General features: G+C 39.4%; 1 protein-coding gene across 3 annotated transcripts in view; it reads left to right on the top strand.

Moving 5' to 3' along the window:
- Positions 1–24,276, top strand: part of PAX3 (paired box 3) — a 98,160-nt gene that overhangs the window by 51,676 nt on the left and 22,208 nt on the right. For all 3 annotated transcript variants that reach the window (XM_012446372.2, XM_012446373.2, XM_012446376.3), the window contains exon 5: positions 13,229–13,434. In XM_012446372.2, the coding sequence (XP_012301795.1) occupies positions 13,229–13,434 (206 nt within the window). The remainder of the gene's footprint in view (positions 1–13,228; positions 13,435–24,276) is intronic.

Here is a 24,276-nt window from a genome sequence, read left to right on the forward strand (position 1 = left end):
GGAAAAAAGTGGTTGTGGTGAACCCATTGACTCTGAAACTGCCTATTGCCTTATTATCTATCCTTCTTTGCTAGGAAGGAAAGTTGGTCCTCTTCTCTTTCTCTCTCCCTTTTTTTTGAGATGGAGTCTTGCTCTGTTGACCAGGCTGGAGTGCAGTGGCACGATCTCGGCTCACTGCAACTTCTGCCTCCTGAGTTCAAGCGATTCTCCTGCTTCAGCCTCCTGAGTAACTGGGATTACAGGTGTGTACCACCACGCCTGGCTAATTTTTTTGTATTTTTAGTAGAGAAGGGGTTACACCATGTTGGCCAGGCTGGTCTCGAACTCCTGACCTCAGGTGATCCATCTGCTTTGGCCTCCCAAAGTGCTGGGATTACAGGCATGAGCCACAGTGCCTGGCCTCTCTTCTCTTCTTTCTCCCATCTTTTATTCTTCTCTCCTCCCTTCCTTTACTCTCTCCTATGTAGCACTTCTTTATTCATTTTCTTCTAGTTCTGCAAGATTGTTCCTGAAAAGGCAATGTGGAGAGGAAAGGCAGTTGTCCAATAATTCATGCAGAAACCTGCTACTGAAGAAATTCTTGTTTTTTTTTGTTTTTTTTTTGTTTGGTTTTGGATACTTGACCTATTCACATTGGTTGTGGACACTAATAAAAATGATCAGATAGTGAATTGCTCACAATTATACTTCATTTTGCCTATGCAGATCCATATCAGTAGACATGGAGAAGACAAGAATTTGCCTCTAAGCAAAAATATTCAGTTTTTCCCCATGAAAATCAACTAAATGTTGGCATATACTTAATTTCTTTTAGGTTGGTTGCCTGATTTTTGTAAAGCTTGGCCTTCTTGGTTAGGCCCTGAGGTATTTGAGAGCACAGAATTTATTTACTTTCATAGCTACTTTAATTTTATTCTTTTTTTTTTTTTTTTTTTTTTTTTTGAGACAGTCTCATTCTGTTGCCCAGGTTGGAGTGCAGTGCCACGATCTCAGCTCACTGCAAACTCTGCCTCCTGCATTCAAGTGATTCTTGTGCCTCAGCCTCCTGAATAGCTGGGATTCCAGGCATGCACCACCATGTCTAATTTTCGTTATTTTCATTAGAGACGGGATTTTGCCACGTTGGCCAGGCTAGTTTCGTACTTCTGGCCTCAAGTGATATGCCCACCACAACCTCCCAAAGTGCTTGGATTACAGGCATGCACCAGCACACCTGGCCTAATTTTTGATCCCACAGTACAGATACAGGTCCTGGGCTAGGTGAAGTTGAGTAACTTTGATCTTCCTTTTGGATTTTTAAAGGAATTGGGAATGAGCAAGAGCTGAATGTCTTTTTTTTTAATGTGTGTGTGAACAATATACTGTCCAGTTATGGGCAAGTTCTTCTGAAGAGGAAGCAGATGGGAAATTGGATCATGCTTATTTTACACATTTGGGAACAAATACCTGCAAAGCTTTGGTGACCAGCCATTTTTCTCTCTCAGTCTTAGGATGTAGGGAACATTGTTCTCACGCTATTCCTTTATGCCTGGTAGGACTGGTTAACAAGAAGGGGAATAGGTGCAGAGGGGTCTAGGTAGGTCTAGAGTCACCTTTTAGACAGAAGATGTACACTTTTGCACAATGAAGGGGAGGAATCACACTCTCTTCTTAGTCATTATCCTCTTTTCACAGCCTCCGGGGAAGTACTTCCTGCACAGTAGGTATCCCAACCGTGATATCTGATGATGACCTTGATGTTGCTGCTAATTCCTTTGCCAGCAAGGATTAAGCTCAGCCTTCTCTGTTGCCTCCAGGAAAAGAGTTTTCTCTTATGTTCAGTTATTACCTCTTTCTGTCTTCCAACACGCAATAATTGACCCAGATAAGATTTGGATTTTCAAAACAAGCTTCCTGTGCTACCCTTTTTCTTTTTTATAGAACCCAAGAGAAGACGGAAGCAACAAAACAATCTTGAAATGCCATATGGGAAATGTCATTAAAAGCATTTATGTTATTTTGATCTTTATACTAAAGATCACAGAATCTACGGCTCTGATTTTTTGGAAATAACGTATCTAGGTTTTTCAGCCTTGACAGGCTATTTAATCTTTCTGTTGCTACAGGGCGTGACTAGATTAACTCCTACGTACACTGACACTTTCTTTTGCCTTACTGGAAAGAGTACCGGAATGGGAGTTTTACTTTTTGAGTTTAGGCTCCGTATATTGTTCATATTTGCATCCCTGGTGCCAAGGACACTATCAGCCACATCTCAGAAAATCAATAAATGTTTCTTGAATGATGTGTCCTTTGGGATAACCTCACTTGCTCTCTCTGGGCTTCATCTGTGTAATGAAGGGATTGGCTTAGGGTTCCTTTCAAGGATTTTGCAGTTTTGTAAATGCTTTGACTTGGGATTTTCAGTTCTGTACTCATTTATCTTCTTACTTCTTTGCATAGGCTTTTGGCCCCAAAATTGTAGTATTTAACTTTCTTCCAAAATCTGCCTTTTTTTTTTTTTAATTTTCCAAACATCTCGTGTCATGCTAATCTTGGCACAGTTTCAATGTGGATAAAGCTGTTTAGGTTTTGTGTTTCTTTGGGTAGTTCTGTCTTGATAAGGGTGACAAAAGAATTCTTTTGTTTTCTACCCACCCCAAGAGCCTGTGTAATTTATTATCTCCTTTACATATTGAGCCTTAGTTTATTTGTTGACTTTAAAACAACTTAGGCACACAATATTTGATAGTGGAAAATAAAGATGAAGGCAAAGTAGTTTTTTGTCTTGGTCAATTATGTCATGAGCCTTATTGAGCACTCATATCTCATTTAAAGTTCTGTAAATATAGCAAAGATTTAGATTTTATAAGCTTTCTTGGTAACTGAACATAACATAATTTTCACCTATCCAACCACCACTGAAAGTATTACTCACCTTTTATGCTCATGTTTTCACAACTGATATGCAGGGTTGTGATATCTGAGTCCTGACTCAGTAGATCAGGAAGAAAAAAGAAGTAAAGATATTGGCTACAGTTTTTTTTCAACCCTCATCAATCTTATTCCTCAAATGACAATGCTGATATGATATTAAATTAGTGTAGCCTCTCTGAGTTATGAATCAGGTAGGTGATAGGTAGGTGATATCACTCTAGACCTCATTTTTGCTGATCTGTAAGATGGGGATGACGATACCCCTCCAAAGAGGGTTTCGTTAAAGGTGAAAGAAAATGCACGCCAAGGACTTTGTGGGAAGCAGGGATTGGGTGGAGGAAGCTGTTAGCAGGTTGGTAAGTAGCTGCTTTTTTTATATCATAATTACTATTATTAAGTTAATTTTGCCCATAATGGTAAAAAAAAAAAAAAAACCCATCACAAGAAGGGCTTTGAGAGATCTGTGTTCTGCCTTTAGTTAACCAGTTTACATAGCTATGATTTCAGAGGTAAGTTGTTCTTTAGGGCAATGGACGAAACATACTTGAACCAAAAAATGTGGTTTCAATTCAGTTGAAGTATCAAAAACATAAGGGAAATCCTCTCATAAAACTAGTCTTTTGCAACATGGTTTTTCTTTCCCTATTATAGAAATGTTTTTCTAAAGCAAGAAGGTGAGTATGTTGAAAAAACGAAGTGGCTAGAAACAATGACTTTAATCTGCTTATTTTTTGTACGATCACTGATTTTGTTCCGTCATAGTAATCAACCCAGAATGAGAGAATTTCTAAAATTCTGTAGTCTTGGATAAGTGAGATGTAAATGACAGAAAGGTATATAATTACTACAGGGAACATGATCTTATGTCCTGTTTCATAGAGTTAATTATTTTCATTTATAACATCTTAGAAATGCATATTTAATTGTGAGAGATTAAAAATGTCCATTGTTCTTTCAAATTGTTTGCAGTGTTCTTTCATTCTGACTCAATTCCATTGAATATCTATGAGTTGTCACATTTTTAGTAAGTAATAACTGTGTCAAGCTGTGCTGACAAAATGTCCCAACATAACTGTTAATAAGCATTGTCATTTTAAGCATGAAACAGTTTAGCTAATGATTTATCTCTTATAATGCAGCACTTGGGGCAGCTGTATGATTTGTCTCTTTAGCAAGTCAAGTAATTTCTTTAACAAAATGTTAAGCACAGATGGGCCATAAGCTGTCAGTTAACTATTATTGTGTCTGCATCTGCTTGCTTTCAACGCACTGTTTTATGTATTCAGTCAGTTACTTAGCGGCAGCTCAGTGAAAAGCTGAACCTACTCTGATTGGCAAATAAAATGTTCATTTGTCTCTTCTTCCTATTGTTTTGTTTTGGTAACACATGTCAGCAGCTCAATTACCCAGTTCATTAACAGCTCCCAAAGGACGTGATGGCCAGCCCGTGATAAGAGGGCAATTGTGGTACATATGGTCAATAATGGCCTCTCTCTTGGCAATTGTAAATAAAAGTCACTTGGCCCTTTTCCTTTCACGAGAACTACTGTTTTCCTGTTCCCCTTCAGCGTGCAAATTTCCTTTCTTCGCTCCTTACTATCCAATCTCGGCAAACTAGAACTTAGCCTACTGCTCTTAGAGACCTGGGGACTTACTATAGATAGCAGCCCTGGCTCTTAATTTTAATTATGACTGACTTTTAAGCTCTTGCTTGGGAGGGGAGACAGTTCTTATCACAGGAGACTATTACTGGAAAGCTGTTAGCTGATTAATTAGCTAACTAATCAGTTTTCCTAATTGAGTAGGGACATATTTTCTTGTGGGCTTTCCTCTCTTCTTCTCTTTGAAATGCTTTGGTGGGGATTACCGTGGGGTTTTAAAAAGCCATTAAAAACAATCGCAAATGGAAGTCTTTTGCAGGGGAGTGTAGGAAAGGGCGATTTCACTCATGTTGTAAAAGGAATTCTTGTCACACATATACCTTAAAATAAAGTGGTTAAGAAGCGACTGCGTTAATTTGGGTCAGTGTTAGGGTTCTTAAGACAATAACGGATTCCTCCTTCACTGTAAGCCTTTGAAAGGAGTTGCTTAAACAGGTATGGCTTGGTTGGTATTTTGTGACTCCTTTAAGCAAAATGTTGCTTGTATGAGTGGTTGAAAAAGACACAAGCATGGTTTTAAATAAACATACCAGTGAATACAGCTACCAAAAATTATCACTAGCAGGGCTACATGAATGAATGAAGGAGAAATAAGCCTTTCTTGCTTGCTGCTGCCGTTAAAAAGGAGGCCTTTTAGATGACCAATGGTCAGGTGGTGGCTTGAGAGAGAACTCCATCCAGAGAAAGTTTTCTCAAGGAAATGTGGACAGAGATCCTGCACACACCTGAAACTCAAAATTCTGGGAACGTTAGGATATGGGGGGCTTTGGGGCTGCACAGCTCAGCACTTCAGAGGCAGCTTGCCGTGCTGCCAGCCTCTGCTTGTCAGCCCTTATCTTAAATAAACACCCAACGGTCCATGTTGTGCATTAAAAATAACTCCGGAGCAACGGAGCACACGGCCAGGCCCTCCTGGACTGCCCCCGTGGCCGGCCATATTCATAACCAATCTGTACTCTCCTCCCAGGGCAGCAGGCACTCGGGGAGTTGTTGAGTGTCAGGGTTTATTTGTGCTATTTTGATTAGCCCCAACCTGGCAGGAGCTTATTTTCCTTCTAATGACCTCGTGCTGTGAGACGGCAGCTTCCGAGGGAAGGGCTTGGGTCAGAAGGGAGGGGAATAGTGTTACTTTTCTCCAGCCAAAAAATGGGGGACTGCTGGGCAGGAACAAGAGTAGGTAAATAGCTGGAGGGTCTTAATTAGATTTACTGTTCTTGAAAGAACCTTTGCTCAAGAAAGCCCAGCCTATCCTTGCCAAAGTAATTTTTTTTTTTCGCACTTGCGAAAGAGTCTTTTGCTGGCACATTTCGGGGAGAAATCATAGAGACGATAAAAGCAAAACCAGACCCCCTTACCTACTTCTCACCCCCTCCACCAAATAGACCATTGAACAGGTTATAAACCACCCCTCCTAGTTTATCAACTAACAATTGTTTATCAAAATAACAATTACTCGGACCCTAGTTCTGGGTTAAGAATTCCAGAAAGTTCAATGTATTTCTTGATAATTACACAATGTATAGTTCTAGTGACACATTAGACTTTTATTTTAAATCTGTTTTTTTCCAGCTGCCTATCTGTTTTCTTTTCTCAACATATATACAACTTTAAAACACTTTAAAAATAACATCACCGATTCTTTCTTAGCTTGTGAATTAATGTGGAAGAGAAGCTTCCAGGTGCTGAAGTCTCTCAACTGGCTTGGATTAACCCCTACTGTGTATCCATTTCAACCTCCCCCCTCCTCCCCTCTCTGAAAAAAAAAAAAAAAAACCCACCCCAACCTCCCCTTTCTCATCCACTCCAGCTTTCTTTGTGTCTCCTGCGCCCTGCCAGGCAGGTGTCAGAACCCTGAATGAGGGTAAATGCCCCGCTGATGGATTCCACAGATGGAGCGTGGAAATTGGTAGAATAGGCCTCAGCCACAGGCCATTTCTTGGGATCCAACAAAAGCCTCCAAATAAGTCAACAAAAATCCCAAAGATCACAAAGGGAAAATGTCATTTGTCATTTACTCTGGGTCTGCAAGGGAATATCAGTCTTGCTTCACTCCTCCTGACTTTCACCCGAGTAAACACGAGAGAGGTCATTCACATCTTTCTCAGCGTAAAAGGGCTACTTCAGATCAGAGAGCAGTTAGTTGTCCCATTGTACCCTTCACGTTGAATGGCAAAACTCACAAGCACAAGAGACGTTCTGCAATTAGCCAAGTAGGTGCATCAAACTTCGAGTTGACCTGTTAAAGACCTTTTGGAATATACTTGTGAAATACCCTTGAGTGATGAGACTCACAGTATAAAAAGGCTTCAGGGAGCTCTCAGGAAGGATTCTTATTTTTATCTTGTTCTTTTATCAGTGAGACATAGCTGGGAGTAGAAGTGCTGACAAATCTAGCTGAGAAAGATTAAAACCGACGAAAAGACCGTCGAATTTGGTATGAGGTCGTCTTATAGTAAATAAGCTATGACTAGGAAGTTCGGCCTCCAGAGATCCCCCCACCTCCGCCCGTGTCTGTAAATCACATTGTATTATATCTAGGGCAAACATAGAGTTTAAATGGTTGTCATGTTTTGATTCTTTAATTATTCAAATGAAACGTCTTGCTGAGAAGAAAGACAATGTACCAAATTCATGCTTGTGAATTATTTTGTTTCTCCATTTTTTGCCTGTCTCCCATCTCTGAATTATATTTGTCTGGACACCAATAATTATAGAATTCCACATGACTAAATCCCTATAAAATTGAAGCAAGATTTCATGTATAATAGTGTTAACTAGGATGAAATATTTCCCGAGGCTACAGAGGAGGTCACAAGGGGCTAACGGACAAAGACATACTCTCTAATTCTGTAATTCCTTCTTTAATTAAACTTCATGGTTAGCCCGCCGGTGGTAATACTTTTGCCTTCTCCTCCCCGTTTGATTCGTCTCTGAAGGAAGAGTTTGTAATCCTGTGGGGTATGACAGTTGCCCTGTGCTTGATCCTTTCTTTCTTTTTATTGACAATGTCCATTTTCCCAAGTTTAATCATGGGAGTTAATGTGAGATCATTAGGAAAACTAAAAATTTGGCTCCTGTATCTAAAATTTGCTTGAGATAGAACTTTCTTATAAAGCACAGAGTTGAAATACTCTGGTGAGAGGTGATGCTTTCCAGTGATCACACTGGAGTTTCTGTTGAATAAATTGTGAATATCCTGATATGTTTCAGGTTATTCCTTCCTGCACTTTTGCTTCAGAAAACCATTTTAGCCCTTGATATATTTTTGTTACATTCATTCTAATACAAAATACCAAAAATAAAGCTTTAATAAAGATATAAAATGCATAATCAATTCACTTGCTTGTGATTATTGGTAGGTTCCAGACTGACCCTAGATATAAATGGTCTGTGATGGTTCTTAGTAGAGACTGCAAATGGTCTGATGAACTATTTTAATTTCTTAAATCCATTTAATATCTTGGCAAAGTTGATTTGTTTCTTAGTGCTTTATTGTGGTTTAAAAACTATATGTTAGAAACATATAAAGATTTCAATAAGTGTTTGTTGAATTGCATACATTGGAAAATAGTTTGATTTGGTGTATAATATTGATGCTACTCTAGTAGTTATGTAAATTTCATTTTATTCAGGGCAGTTTTTGAAAATTTGGGATAAATAGTATCAATAGTGGTGATTAGCTAAGTGATTGATATTTGAATTCCTGTATTTGTTCACTTCTGTTATGCCTCTTCAAAAGGCCTGTGTGTGTGCGCGCGTGTGCGCATGTGTGCGCGTGCACGCGTGTGCATGTGTGATAAAAGACTCAACACTCATTTAAGATATTCTAAGCTAGAAGCAAGCAAGCAACCATGTCCTCTGAAGTCCCATAGACCTTGGTCAAATTCTAGTTTCCTTAGCTGTATGACCAACCTCTTGGAGTCTCAGTTTCCTTTTTCTGCACAGTGGGATAAGTACCTAATTCCTGGGTTGCTGTGCAGTTATGAGTGAAGGAAGAGAAATCCTCATTCTCCCGGAAAGCTTTGCTTTCCAGGGTTATTGGTGACATTGAATTAAACTAATGGGTAAGTCAGAGAATAGATTGTAAAGAGGTTTTAATAATAGAGTCAACAAATTCGAAATCTGATAACAATATAGATTGGGATAGAATCTACAAATTGTTTTGAAATTTAAAGCAATGAAATTTCCATTTAGAAGGCTGTGCATGTTGTATTGATATGAATTTTCTTATGAGATCTATTCTGGAATTTTCAAATTTGGGAACAGTATCTCTATTAATAAAACAAATTTTCTTTGTGAAATCATCTGTAAAATATGATTGAGCAACTTAAGTGTAATTTAAAATCTCCCTTAATATTAAGGTTTTAGAGTAGTAATAGTCCAAAGAATTTATATTTAATCCAATTGTTGAATCCTGAAGGGTACAATGAGTTAATTTATTAACTCATTGATACAACTGTCCTGTTAACACATTTGTGGTTTCCAAATCATAGCATTAGATATTCTATACAGAAAAAAGATATAATTTATTTCTATTAAACTGCCTGAAAGAGAACCTTGTTTTTACTTTCTGTGTAATATTTAGAATTAGATTCTTTATGTCTAGTATCCAATTTATTCTAGTAGCTTAAGTAAAACTGAATATATAAAATAGATGAAATCCAACAAACTGGGCCACTTATGTGCTCTTAGAATGGGAAATTTTATTTCTCCTGAATGACATAAGAAATAGTAGTATTTCCATGTTTAGAAATAGTTAGTTTCTCCTTGCTGGCAGATTAATCTTGGGTTGCTGACTTTACATATTTTAAAGCCCACATCCCTTTGGGGTTTACAGAGGGGGAAAAGTTAGAATTAACTTGTAAGACTGTGGCTTTATATTGCCAAAAATTATCTGGTTTCTCAAATAAGTTTCCAGCCGAAAAATCAGGCAAATCATTTCCTCAACATCTTCTGAAATTATGCTATATGGTGGTTTTCCCAGTTAGATGCAACCTTTCCATTGCTTTTAAATAAATAGTCTAGAAGTAAGAGTCGTGATTTGTAGGCTTGTTAAAGATAATTTTATTTTTGGTGGTCACGGCTGTCCTATTGAACTCTTAAAAATTCTGAGCCTTTTTTTTTTCCTTTAAAGAATCACCAGGCCCTGCTTTCATGGCCTATATTTGTGCTGAAAGGATCAAGTGAACGTTTGTCCTTCTGCTCCACTGAAGGTTTCTGTCCTCCCTGAACTCACCTTAGGACACCTGGATTCCCATTTGACAGGTGTTCTGTCCCAAATTCTGAGGCTTTTGCATTACTAGCTATACTAGTTTTCATCTTTAAAAAAAAATCACAATTCTCTGAAAAAATTGGTAATCATTTTTCCAAACAATGCAGGTATACAAATACATGCTAAGCATTCAGAGTGATTGTTGAGGGTACACAGACTTCCAAAGCCCATCTGAATAGAGGTTAGGAGTTGTCATAAGAGCAGAATTTCCATTTTAAAAATAAAGATGTAAAACAGTGGCAAATAAATCAGTGTTGGAGCAAATCTGAAGTTTGTCCCACACTTAATGTTCATTCAACATGTACTTACTGAGCGCCTACTGTGTTCTGAGGGTTCCAGCAGTGAACAAGGCAGAGAAGGGCTTTGAGATCACCCAGCTTGTATTCTGGGGGATGTTGATTGTTAAGATGAAACACTGTGGTCTTGACCCTCAGAATTAATTCTCACTGGTGCTTGTAAATCTAACCAGTCTTTTTCTTCAGAAACCGGAGATGATTTTGATTAATTGACCTGACAGTGCATGGCACATCATATTTACTTGAAAGAATTTAATAACCCCAGAGACTCCCAAAGGAAACATGAAAATTTCCACATATTATTATCCTAATGGGATCATAGTAAGAGAATGTGCAAGCAGAGATTTAGGGTCCTCTTGGGCAGAGGAAGCTTTTGGTCAGTCTTTAAATGCTATTGAGTGTTTCACCTGAATTCACTTTGGAAAGAAAGCTTAGAAACTGGAAGCATGTAAGGAAAATATTTTATGGAAATTTATTGTCTTCTTAGGGGAATAAGTAATTTGTTTCTTAGGGAGCATATCATTCACAATTTGAAAATATATATGTGGGAGTGACTTTTTCAGTTAATTGTGGTACATGTATTTTATAGAGTTGAACATTTTGAGAGTGGCAAGAATTAATCTAGAATATTCTATAGAGGTGGTTCTCAGTGTTGTCTGAGGTCAGTAGAATCAGCATCAATCACCTGGGAATGTGTTAGACATGCAAACTCTTGGAGCCCACATCAGACCTGCTGAGTTGAAACCATGGAAGGGGAGCCACCAGTCTATGTTTTAGCAAGCCCTCCAGGTGATTCTAATGCTCCAAAAAAGTTATGAAACACTGCTCTATGACTCGGCACAAATCATCGTTCATTTAGTTTAGCTTACATTTATCAATCATATATGCATATAAGCTGCATTGGGAGCTTTTGAAGTTTATAATGGAAGGCATGGCATATTTTTTAGCATGTGAATAGTCCTTTAAAATACTGCTATAGCAAGAGAAAGTCTATTTTTCTTTCTTTAAGTTAATACTAAAACATCCTAACACAAAATTTATGTTAAATGAAAACATTTTATATCAAATTAGATAATTGAAAAATCAAAAATAGTATCTAACACACATTAAATGCGTTATAGATTATACTTTTGTTTTTATGCACATGTATTTGTTTTCAGTTATATTTTTTAAAAATTTATCACATACACTATTAATTCACTCTATCGCCTCTTAGTTTCATAATGTTTAGATGTGAATAGTATGGAAGTATTAAAATGTTAGAAAACTGAAAATCACATTTATGGGTTCATTTTGGACGTATATCATTTTGGGCAGTTTAAAATTTCTACTGAAATAGAATGAAATTTTAGATTTCTGTAGGGCAGAGTTAGGTTGGAGTTTAAGATAAAAGAGAATTAGAAGGTTAGGACTTACATATTTTCACATTGCTTCTAGTGCCACCTGCATTTCCCCAGGTTCTACCAACCTGAGGGTACAAATGAGTTAGCATGACATTGACATTAATAATCTACAATTTTCTGGCTTACTGTCGCGTTTGCTGACAGTAACCTCAGCCGCTTCTTTACAGGATCCCTTAGTTTTGGGAGAATTTTCAGAGTACATTTGGTTGTGTTCAAGAGCCAGGCTGCTCTGGTTCCCCGTCTAGGTTCAGGGTCTGTGGCCTGATAACCCTTGGACAGACCTTTGCCCACTACCCCAGTACCTGGGGCTCTGGAGAGGGCTGCTCTTCCTGTCCAGAGCCCTGGTCCGATGCATTCTCCCCCACACTGCAGAACCCTCTCTAGCAACGTTGCTCTATTACTATCATGGTTGCTCTATTATTGCTGTGGGATCCCTAACGCATTCCTAGCAGAAACAGGGAAGATGCCTGCTCTGCCCCTGCCCTCGTCAAATTCTGGCCTGGAAATGGAACCACTTGTACCCAAGCTTTGCTAGTCGCAGCCACAGATGCAGACCCTGTTCTTACAGGAGTACTAACTGTTATTGTATCATTAATCTAATTTCTATCTAATTTCCCAGTTCCCGTTTCTCTTGCCTGTGTACTTGCCTACTCAATTTTGAAATTCCCTTCCACATATGAACACAGGCAAACACACACAAGCTTTGTGTGTGTTAGGCCACCACAGGGTAGCTTCAGGGGCATTTGTCCTATGCAGTTGCTCAGGGCCACACACTCAGAATGGCTCTGGGCTTGGGTTAATAATCTGTTGTTGCCTTCTTGGAACTTGTAATATTTTTTTCTTTTTTTACGAAAGGGACTGTACATGTTTTTTGCATTGAGTTTCCTAAATAAAGCAGCTGTTCTGGACAGATGCCCATCTACTCAGCAGAGACCCAGACTCTAAACTTCTGTTTAGGGACAGTTCACTAGACAATGCCTGCTTCTTCTCAGGTCAGTTCTAGAGATTGACATTTTAATAGTACATACATTTACTTTAAAGTATTTCCCCTTATCTGATAATGATATACTAAATTTAAATATAATTTTTATGAGCAGTAGAGTCTATAAATATATAGGAATCTGGCAATAGTTTACTGTTACTCGCTCCTTAGGTACTAAGGAATCACATTTGGAATATTTTTAAAAATCACACTGAACAGATTTCCTAGTGTAAAGGCAGTGAAAATTTATCAGAAACAAAACTAAATGTGATTCATTCATTAGACATGAAGAAAGCACCCAGTAAGTAGTAAGTACAGCACCATACAAATGGAATAAGTCCTGTCCCTGTTTTCTAAGAGCTCATAATTGGCCTAGAATGACTGATGCCGTGAGCAATTATTTCTGCCTAGGGGGCAGAAAGATAGAGCAGGGGAAGAGATTAAATATTATTTAATGATACAGGACTGCATGGGGGAGCTTGGTGTCCATGGAAGACATTGGGAATGCATTGTAGACTAAGACTGGAATTATTATGTATTGGTCAGACTTGTTTTTTGATCCCCATTTATTTTGTCTGAGGTATGGGGACCGCTGTAACGAGGTCTTGCAGTCGGGTAGAGAACCTGGATTCAACCTTAGTTTTTGTTTTTGTTTTTTAATTCACATTTTATTATTTTTTTTCCTTCTGTGCTTTTAGCTTCAGCACCCCAATCAGATGAAGGCTCTGATATTGACTCTGAACCAGATTTACCACTGAAGAGGAAACAGCGCAGAAGCCGAACCACCTTCACAGCAGAACAGCTTGAAGAACTGGAGCGTGCTTTTGAGAGAACTCATTACCCTGACATTTATACCAGGGAAGAACTGGCCCAGAGGGCGAAGCTCACCGAGGCCCGAGTACAGGTATTGATGTCCAGACCTCCGTGTCCTACTTCAGTCCAGACAGGAAACAAGCAAGCATCTTCTCATCTAAAGCGTATTTCAAGCCCCACCAAAAATATATTAGGAGTGGTCCTTTACTAGGGATGCATATAGGGACTCTGACTATTATTACTGACAGAATGCAACTATATCATTTATGACACGCGGTAGTGCACCACTTCACATTACTTACTCAACATTTCAGGAATCCTTATTGTGCACCAGGCACTATATGGACTTTGGGGGTGATATACAGGTAAGAGCATATAATTTTTAGGTAGTTACTCTGTCCCAGCCACTATTTTAGGTGCTTCACATAAATTAACCCATTAAATCATTATTAAAACCCTAGGTGAGTACTGTGATTGCTACTCTCCATTTACAGATAAGGAAACTGGGACTTGGACTATATAAGTAACTACCCAAGGTGGCATAGCTGCAAAGTGAGTATAGAGATAATTGGATTCTATACGCTCATCTCTGTGACCTTTCAATTATGAAAATGTACAGGGCTGGGCGCAGTGGCTCAAGCCTGTAATCCCAGCACTTTGGAAGGCCGAGGCGGGTGGATCACGAGGTCAAGAGATCGAGACCATCCTGGTCAACATGGTGAAACCCCGTCTCTACTAAAAATACAAGAAATTAGCTGGGCATAGTGGTGCGTGCCTGTAATCCCAGCTACTCAGGAGGCTGAGGCAGGAGAATTGCCTGAACCCAGGAGGCGGAGGTTGCGATGAGCCGAGACTGTGCCATTGCACTCCAGCCTGGGTAACAAGAGCGAAACTCCGTCTCAAAAAAAAAGAAAATGTGCAAAGGTGTATAATGTGAAATTCCTTCCTTTAAGGATTTATAATTAAGAAGCATTTCAAGTAATTATATTACTTGAAGAACACGTTGAATTATCTTTTGAACTCTTGGAGGTGCTCTGAACCTTCTCGAAAAGTCTACTAAGATATAATATGTTTCTATTGAGTATAGAATAATGTTTTCATCATTAATAAGGAACATCCCCCTGGAGTTAGTAAAACACTGTTTGAAAGATGGCAGACTTCTTAGGGTATCCTGGAACTCCTCGCCCCAGAATTTACCTTGTCTGCAGATATTGTGTGTTATTTCCAGATACGTAAGTTTCAGGCTGGGGACTCAGCAGTGAACTAGTCAGTTGACATAGTCCCTAGATTGTTCAACACTTTCACAGATGCAGCTAATTAACTGTCCTGCTACAGAATTTTTCAGAAGTAGCCTCTTCCAGTCTTCAGAGCCCAGTCAGAGAGATCGTTTTATTCAAACTTTTATATGATCATCATAGTGCTAGGAAAGTCAAGGAATGCTAAGATCAATTAAGACAGTTCTCTCAAGGACCTGCCGTCTAAGAAATGTAAAAAAGTGAACATACAAATAATTAAAAAATAACAGAGATGTGATAAGTGCAGAAAGAGAAAAAGCGCAATGGGAGTTGAGAAGAGGAAAGGATGAGATCTTTTTATTTTATTTTATTTTTATTATACTTAAGTCCTGGGATACATGTACAGAACATGCAGGTTTGTAACATAGTATACATGTGTCATGGTTATTTGCTGCACCCATCAACCCGTCATCTACATTAGGTATTTCTCTTAATGCTATCCCTCCCTTAGCCCCTCACCCCCGACAGACCCCAGTGTGTGATGTTCCCCTCCCTGTGTCCATGTGTTCTTATTGCTCAACTCTCACTTGTGAGTGAGAACGTATGGTGTTTAGTTTTCTGTTCCTGTGTTAGTTTGCTGAAGAATGATGGTTTTCAGCTTCATTTATGTCCCTGCAAAGGACATGAACTCAAGGGATGAGATCTTGAAGGAATAAAGAATATGAAGAAGGCAGATTTAATTATTATTATAATTTTTTTGAGACAGGGTCTCATTTTGTAGCCCAGGTTGAAATGCAGTGTACAATCACAGCTCATTGCAACCTCCACTTTCTGAACTCAGGTGATCCTCCCACCTCAGCCTTTCAAATAGCTGGGACTACAGGTGCATGCCACCACGCCTGGGTTTTGCCACATCACCCAGACTGTTCTCGAACTCCCAAGTTCAAGCAATCCACTTGTCTTGGCTTCCCAAAGTGCTGGGATTATAGGCATGAGCTATCGTGCTGGGCCCAGAGGGCAGATTTAAGATGAATTTTCCAGGCTGGATAGATATTCATTGGACCAGCTGAGTAACAAGAGTATACTAATGATAGGGAATTATATGAGCGGAGGCACAGAGAGATAGAAGTGGTGGGCTACATATAAGATGACCTTTCGTTTTCACTCTAGTCATATTGGGAGACTAGTTTGATTAGAATGTAACGAGTGGTAGGGTCGTGGAAGAAATAGGGTTTGGTACCTAGGCTGAGGACATCCTGTGGAGGTCTTGGGTTTCAGGCTAGTGAGCTCACACTTGATATGATAGGCAGTGGCATGAGATAGGTAGTGACAGTGGGACTGGCAGGGAAGAGATAGTGGTGGATGGTATTCAGAGGTAGAATGGGCATCTGGTTGTGTTAGCTAGAAGTGGGGAGGAAGGTGAGTGAAAGGAAAAGTCACAGATACACCAAGGTTCATGTTTTAAAGTTGGGAAACCTATTATCATTGGGAAACAGAGTGTTTCCCCCCATCACACTGTGTAGAAATGACTTTTATTCACTAAATTATAGTATTTCAATATAAAAATATTTCAATACAGTATCGATATAATAATATTCGATAATATTATAACACTATATGAATAGTATATTAACATAACATTAATATTACTATATCACTAAAATGATCTTAATATGCATATTAATATAAGATCATGATTTGTGGTTAATGGAGGTCATTTCTGTACTGTGCAGTAGAGAGAAAAAACCCTCTATCTCAATAAAATGGGCAGAGAAATTAAATCTTTTTTTTTTTTTTTTTTTTGAGACGGAGTTTCGCTCTCGTTACCCAGGCTGGAGTGCAATGGCGCGATCTCGGCTCACCGCAACCTCCGCCTCCTGGGTTCAGGCAATTCTCCTGCCTCAGCCTCCTGAGTAGCTGGGATTACAGGCACGCGCCACCATGCCCAGCTAATTTTTTTGTATTAGTAGAGACGGGGTTTCACAATGTTGACCAGGATGGTCTCGATCTCTCGACCTCGTGATCCACCCGCCTCAGCCTCCCAAAGTGCTGGGATTACAGGCTTGAGCCACCGCGCCCGGCTTAAATCTTATTATAATAGTATAATATTCTATATAACAATGTTACAAATAATATGTTTCAAATCTACTTTGCTTTTATTACAGTTCTGTGATTACCTGCAAATATGAGGTGAGGTCCAATCATTCCTCTTTTGAGTGACCACTATATTCCAGGATTTGGTACCTGTCTTCTGTACCTGGCCAATCCAATCTATTGGATTTTTTTTTTTTTTTTTTGAGACAGTCTCATTCTGTTGCCCAGGCTGGAGTACAGCGGCTTAATCATGGCTCACTGTGTAGCCTCCATCTTCCAAGCTAAAGTGATCCTTCTGCCTCAGCTTCTAGAGTAGCTGGATCTACAGGTGTATGCCACCATGTCTGGCTAATTATTTTGCTATTTTTTTGTAAAGATGGGGTCTTGCTATGTTGCACAGGTTGGTCTTGAGCTCCTGGACTCAAGTGATCCTCCCTCCTTGGCCCCCCAAAGTGTTGAGATGACAGGTGTGAGCCACTGACACCAGATATATTTTTAAGACAGGCCGAGTATCAGCTCTGAACTCAGTGTGAGTCAAAAAAATAAACATTTATTGTAGAGATCAGACAAGGAGTGTGATGGAAAATTGAGGAGGTTCGGTATTGGTCTCTTTCATTCCTCCCTTTGTCAAAACTGAGGATGGAGACAGAATATATTTTAAACCCATGTAGCTTATACAGTATCCAGCATTCTCATCTGGGTCAGTGAATGTCAAAGGATAATAATAATGTTCCATTAACTTTCAGAGGACATGGGATCAAACCAATAAAGAGTAGTTCATACTTTTCCATACAGTGACCTCCTCTTCCAAGCAGGGCCTTCATTAACGTAACAGCTGTCTTAATGTGGCTTTAACCCGGTGACTCTTGACATTCCTTATGGCTTCTTTAGTTCCCTTGAGACACATCGTGTCTTGCACCATGGCTGTGATCTATAGCCTAACAAATTCCCTAGAACACCCGGCATATGGATCTTTTACTTAACCCAGCAGGAAAAAGAAGGGAGTAGTTAATCACTGATTAAAATGCCAGAAGAAAATCCTTTAGTTTTTAGAGGATCTGGGAAAGCAGTAGCCAAGTCAACTCAGTTTGAGTGATAGCCAGAAAGTGTGAGTTAGTTTAATTTGGGGCACCTGGGAAAACCAAACACCACCCCCCTCCCTGAAAACCCCAAACCATGTCTACATTTCTTTTTATTCCCCTGAGGAAAAATATTTCTACACTATTCTAAACAGAGATGGGACTAAAACTATAACTTTAGCCTTTGTCAGTGTTTTATAAAAATTCATTTGGGCTGTAACTGTGTTGAGTTTTTCTTTTCTTTTCTTTTATTATTATTATTTTTTAGAAACGGGGTTCCTCCATGTCGGTCAGGCTGGTCTTGAACTCCCGACCTCAGGTGATCTGCCCACCTTGGCCTCCCAAAGTGCTGGGATTACAGGCATGAGCCACCGCGCCTGGCCTGTGTTGAGTTTATCATAGCCAAATCTGAGTACACAATGTGAGAACTGTTGTACACCAGTGACTATTTGCCTAGTAATAATAACACTACAAGGTTTTTTTTTTTAAAGGATGATTTGCCAATTCATCTGTAATTAGGGTAGCTGTTATTCAAATAATCACAAGCATCAAAGTTTTGTGAGGAGGAATTATTTGCAAATATCAATTGATTAATTTATTTTTGAGACAGGATTTCACTGTTGCCTGAGCTGGAGTGCACTGGAGTGCAGTGGTGCTATCTCTGCTCACTACAACCTCTGCCTCCTGGGCTCAGATGCTCCTCCCACCTCAGCCTCCTGGGTAGCTGAGAGTACAGGCTTGTGCCACCACACCCGACTAATTTTTGTATTGTAGAGATGAGGTTTCATCATGTTGTCCAGGCTGGTCTCAAACTCCTGGACTCAAGTGATCCTACTATTTCGGCCTCCTGAAGTACTGAGATTACAGGTGTGAGCCACTGTGCCTGGTCCAAATATTTATGATGTGCAAAAGCTGTAGTAAATATTCCACATAAGAATCCCATGAAGTATGCAAGTGACATCCTTTTTTACCATGAAGACAATGGAAGACAGAAATAAAAGCTACTTGGGGAAATAGAATTTAACTAGGAGTCAGATGATAGGGTTTCATTTCTAACTGACAAAAGTGTTTTGTTGAGCAAGTTACTTAATCCTGCTGGAATCTTTCTGAACTTCAGGTTTTTAATTCTTTTAATTTTAAAAATATGGGGTTGGTTAAATCAAATGATCACAGCTTGGGTTCACGTCCCACCGGGATAATCATGGATGGACTTCAGGAGATCTGGGAGATTTGAGTTTTGTACACAAAATTTTGTGCCTTTGCTTGTGTATGTGCATATACAACTGTTAACTAGAGAAACAGCCTCTGGCTTTCATTATATGCTCAATGGAAATACCTTTCCCCTACACCCAAATTAAAAGCTAGTAGAATGCATGATTTCTCAGGCCCCTTATAGCATCAGTAATTTAGAATTCCCAAAAAATCACACTGGTGATTCCCAAGGGTCTTGAGAAATCATGCATTTTCGGAATGACCCAAACGCACAATTTCTCAGGACCCTTGGGAATGAGAAAGGGAATGAGAATATAGCAGAACCCTTATAGCATCAGTAATCTGGAATTTCCAAAAAAGCACAGTGGTGATTTAAAGCCATCTAACTGATCTGTAGAGTTCAGAAGTTTAGATAGGTATAGAATATCCTAAAGCTCTCTGCAGGAGTTTGCTTTTGGGATATTTCAGGATGCAATTGAGTGTGCTTTTGTGTGTGTCCCTGGTCTTTTCAGATGCATGGGAGCATGGCGTTTCTCCTGTTCACCGTTGCCATCCTGTTCCCAATCAGTTCTCCAAATGGTGGCCAAAGTTACATAGCAGCAGTGATAGGAAAGCTGGGAGAGCCTGGTATAGAAAGAGAAAACAGATGAGAGTGAAGGAGAAGGTCCAGGGAAATGAGCAGCTTGCCCTGAATTTCCCTACTTGGAAAGTACTGTGCTTGGCATTGCAGCATTCCCCCCCGCCCCGAGTCTAGTGTTTAACCAAACGTTTTACAATCTTGTTGCAAATTCTCTTTCTAAGGATTAACTATTATGTTATCTCCCCATTTTTCAAATTGCATTTGCAATAATCCATCTTGAATAATGTAGGCTGAATTGCCTTTGAGTACAACACCAAAACTGTGAACCAGTAATTTATTGATGGGCAAAATTAGGGTGACACCATGGGACAATTAGCACTAATCCATGAAACTTGGAAGCAAATTTGACCTAAGCCTTCATTCAAGTCAAACTGGCTTTCAATTATTTGAGGTGTTCTCTGGGCACTTTCCTGTTTACTCACAGGCACAAAAGGCTTTGGCTGGATATCACATAGTGAAGGAAACAAAACAGAGCTTTAATTCTTGGTTTTCTCAGATAGAAGTGTCATTGTGAGACCTTTTACTTAATAGCTAACATTTATTGAACATTTAACATCTCCTTGGTATTCTTTTGAATGCTTAGATTGCATTGTATATTCATATATTCATCACAACAATCTTGTGAAGTAATTTTTGTATTTCCCATTTAGCACATGGGAAAACAGGGACCCCAAGATGTTAAGCAAATTGTTCATGGTCCCAGAAGTATTAATATAAGGGAGGAGCTGAAATTCAACTTTTGCCTGGTCTGCATTGCACCCATGTGAATAAGACGTATTGTATCTTTACTGTAGAAAGTACTTGTTTTTTCCCCTCAAACTTACAATGTTGAGAATCTGAACAAATTGGTTTGCTTACTCGTCAAGAGAAAAAGTTATGAAAATCCTATTTTTCTTTTCTAATTCATTATCTTTTTCCCCTTCATAATCATGATGTTATGAGGCTCTTTCAACCAATTAAAATTTTGTTTTAAAAAAATCATTGGACATTATACTCCTAGAGAAATGCCTCTAAAGATCCTTTTTCAAAGACATGAAATATGGCTTTATGTAAGGGCTCAGCAGAGAGACATCCAAGTTGGGAAGGACAGGGGGCAGATAAAAATGAACCAGGCGGCAGTTTATCAAATGAAAGAACAACTTGCTTTGAAGGAGATGTTTGATGTGGTATTATACATGCAGTGAGAGGCAATTAACTGTGCTTAATAGTAGGTTACTGACCAATTTGTGCGTCCTGCCCCCACTTCCTTACCATGCTAAATGTGATGTGGAAGACCAGGTAGTCTTGTGTGGGGATGGTAGAATTACATCAAATTGCAGATCATAGAATTTTGTTTAAAGATGTGTAGCCAACTTTGAAAAGCTTTTTCTTTCCACCCTACTGGCAAAGACATTGGGTAGAAAATTTCTGTTCTCTCCTAGAACATCAGTCATAGCCAATTTGCCTCTGTTGCCATTGCTATTCTTTTCAAAACATGAGGAAATTTCTAGAAAATGTAACCACTGAATTATAAATACGTGTGTTTTAGAGGAACGTATTCAGTGTTATACACTCACACATGCCATTCCGTAGATTATTCATTGATTGTCTGTTAGGACTTCGTGATTCAATATTGAAAGAGTTTATCTAAGACTTATGAGTAACAAGAACATTTCAGTTAAATGTGGGCTGGTAACAGCCTCCTAGGATCACTGTGCTTGGTTCGTTCAGGTATTGAAAGTGAATATCATTTCTAGGGCACTCTTTTTATTCTACTAAAGATAGATTTGTCCTTTCTAAGTTTCAAAGCATAAAGAAGGCAAAACTACTTCTTAATTTGCAGCTTTAGTATATTTTTCCTTTAATGCTTCTTTTCGCAAATTCAGCTGGTTCTAGGCAATGCAGAAGGCTGGCAATGGTAAGATGATAAAACTCTAGTTAAATGGCCAGAGACAGGGAGGCCAGTCTTCACCAAGCCCTGGTTCTGTCAGGAATAGCCCTCTGGGTTTATTGAGCCTAAATTTAAACATTTAAATTCCTTCCTTTGGGAATCTCGAACCTCCCGCTGAAGGTTTGTTTTTCAGTGAAGATGTGCTTCGCAACTATTTCTCTTCATCTTTTGTTGTGGATATAATAGATACTGTATTATAAATATGAAGACGTTTTCTTTTTCTTTTCTTTTTTTTTTTTTTTTTCCTTGGAGACGGAGTTTCGCTCTTGCTACCCAGGCTGGAGTGCAATGGCGCGATCTCGGCTCACCGCAACCTCCGCCTCCTGGGTTCAGGCAATTCTCCTGCCTCAGTCTCCTGAGTAGCTGGGATTACAGGCACGCGCCACCATGCCCAGCTAATTTTTTTGTATTTTTTAGTAGAGACGGGGTTTCACCATGTTGATCAGGATGGTCGCGATCTCTTGACCTCGTGATCCACCCGCCTCGGCCTCCCAAAGTGCTGGGATTACAGGCGTGAGCCACCGCGCCCAGCCCCGAAGACTTTTTAATCCAACTCCTGGTGGGTTTACTCAACGTCCTTGATACTTATTTATATCATTTTAGAAAATATGAGAACAAACCCCCAAACCTTTATACTCCTACTCTGTTTAGATTCTGTCTTTTGAAGTATTTGTAGAAACTCATGATGTTTCTTCTTTGTTATTTGAACAAAGACATTTTTGTTTTTTAAAACTGGCTTATGGTGGCATTAGAATGAACCTTGAATCAATAGTAAGTTGAGACTGATGGAGAGATCAGGCTTCACCACCCTGGGTTTACTTATCTGAAGGCTACAGAAGGCAGGTGGCACAGAGAGATTGGCAACAAATCTAACAACCAAAGCGTACGTTTCTGAGTTCTTCATAAAGCATTTCACCAGTGGAATTGAGGAGAGTAAATCTTCATCAGTGAAGTGACATCAGAACTTTTGAGAGTCCGATTCTCCTCCCAGCCTAGTATATAAAGCTGGAGATGCACCATATGTTGTTGGTCTAGATAGTTGCCGAGGACTACCTCATCTGAGTCGGGAGTACCTCCTTAATCTTGAAGTATTAGAATATAAACTACAACCACATTGTGTGGCATGACACAGTGCACTCAGGCATGAACATGACCCTAGTTTCCCACCCTCAGCCTCCCCAGGCTAACACAGTTTGTTCCCAGAACTTTCTTGAAAATGATTTTCTTATCCTGATGCCTTTGGGAGTCGTGGTAACAGGCGCTCAGACTTGCAGTGAGGAAGCACAATTGATGCAGGTCTGAAATTAAGTGCTATTCACGGTTCTGTTACCCCAGGTGGCAATTTATTAAGTTGAATAAAACTCTAATTCAGTTATGTATCAACATGGGAAAATATTAACTTACTTCGTTTTCCTGTTGGAAACTTAAGGAGTATTAAACGTTGATGTTTTGAGGAAGTTCAAACAGCTTTCCTTATCAGTATCTTGCAACAATGGCAAGAGAAGATAAAACTCTTCTCAGACAAATGCTTGGGTGAGCAACAAAACGTTTGAGCAAATCCCTTGGCAAAGGATTTGCTAAATTGGGCTCTCCTGCTCCAGAAAAGAGAAATCTTTTCCTCCCCTCTTCAATGATCTGACTTTAAAAATGACAATTAAGTTGCAAAATTGTTAACATTGTTCTGTAAGGAAATCAAGTCTCATCTTCTCTTAGACAAGCTGGCCTCCTGGAACAAGCCGCATCTTCCTGCCCTGTATGGCAGGAAGGAGATGTCACTTCCATCTCGAGTGATCGCTTGTCGAAATTAGAATCAAACTTTAAAATGAGCTGAAACTTTTTGCTTCCACTTTAGAGCTTTTCCGGTTCTCCGTGCTTCCAAATGTGGAGTTTCTACCTCCAGCGAGCAATTATTTTGGTCTCCTTGACTGTGCTGTGAATCCCACAAGGACAAGGCAGGAAGCTACAGGAATGCAGGGACTCTACTTTCTTCCCTTCATATCCTTCCAACCCCAAGCACAGTGCTTTCTTCCATATTAAGTTTCAATGGGTGGCTCGCACCTGTAATCCCAGCACTTTGGGAGGCCGAGGCAGGTGGATTACCTGAGATCAGGAGTTTGAGACTAACCTAACCAACATGGTGAAACCCCATCTCTACTAAAAATACAAAAATTAGCTGAGTGTGGTGGTGGGTGCTTGTAATCCCAGCTACTCAGGAGGCTGAGGGAGGAGAATTGCTTGAACCCGGGAGGTGGAGGTTGCAGTGAACAAATATCGCACCATTGCACTCCAGCCTAGATTGCAATGGAGACTCTGTCTCAAAAAAAATAAAGTTTCAATAAACTTTTGATGTAGGAATTTGAATATCTTTAATTGGTAGAAATCCTCTCTCATTTTGGGGGAAACATCATGTGTGCTTCGTGGAAAAATCACTCCAAGTCCAGCATTTAAACTCTGTAGAAGTAGGAGTTGGGCAGGAGCATGGGACCCATTAAAGGTGTTATATCACAGTTTCTCAACATTTTAGGTGTTTCTTGCTGCCGTGATTGCCCTTTCTCTCCATTGACTCCTACAAAATACTTGGGCTTTGAACTCTTTGAGGTCATTTTATTACATTGTATCAGGCTTTTCTGAATGCACCCTGTTGGCATAGTGCTTGACACAGAGTATTCTAGGAGCCTAAAGCTGTTGTTGAAAGAAGTAAGGCAAAAATAAACTATTTTAGATAAAAAGGGCTTTCATTTCT

The sequence above is a fragment of the Aotus nancymaae genome, unplaced genomic scaffold (assembly GCF_030222135.1).
Source record: "Aotus nancymaae isolate 86718 unplaced genomic scaffold, 86718_ANA_hifiasm-v0.15.2.pri h1tg000008l, whole genome shotgun sequence".
Classification (NCBI taxonomy): domain Eukaryota; kingdom Metazoa; phylum Chordata; class Mammalia; order Primates; family Aotidae; genus Aotus; species Aotus nancymaae.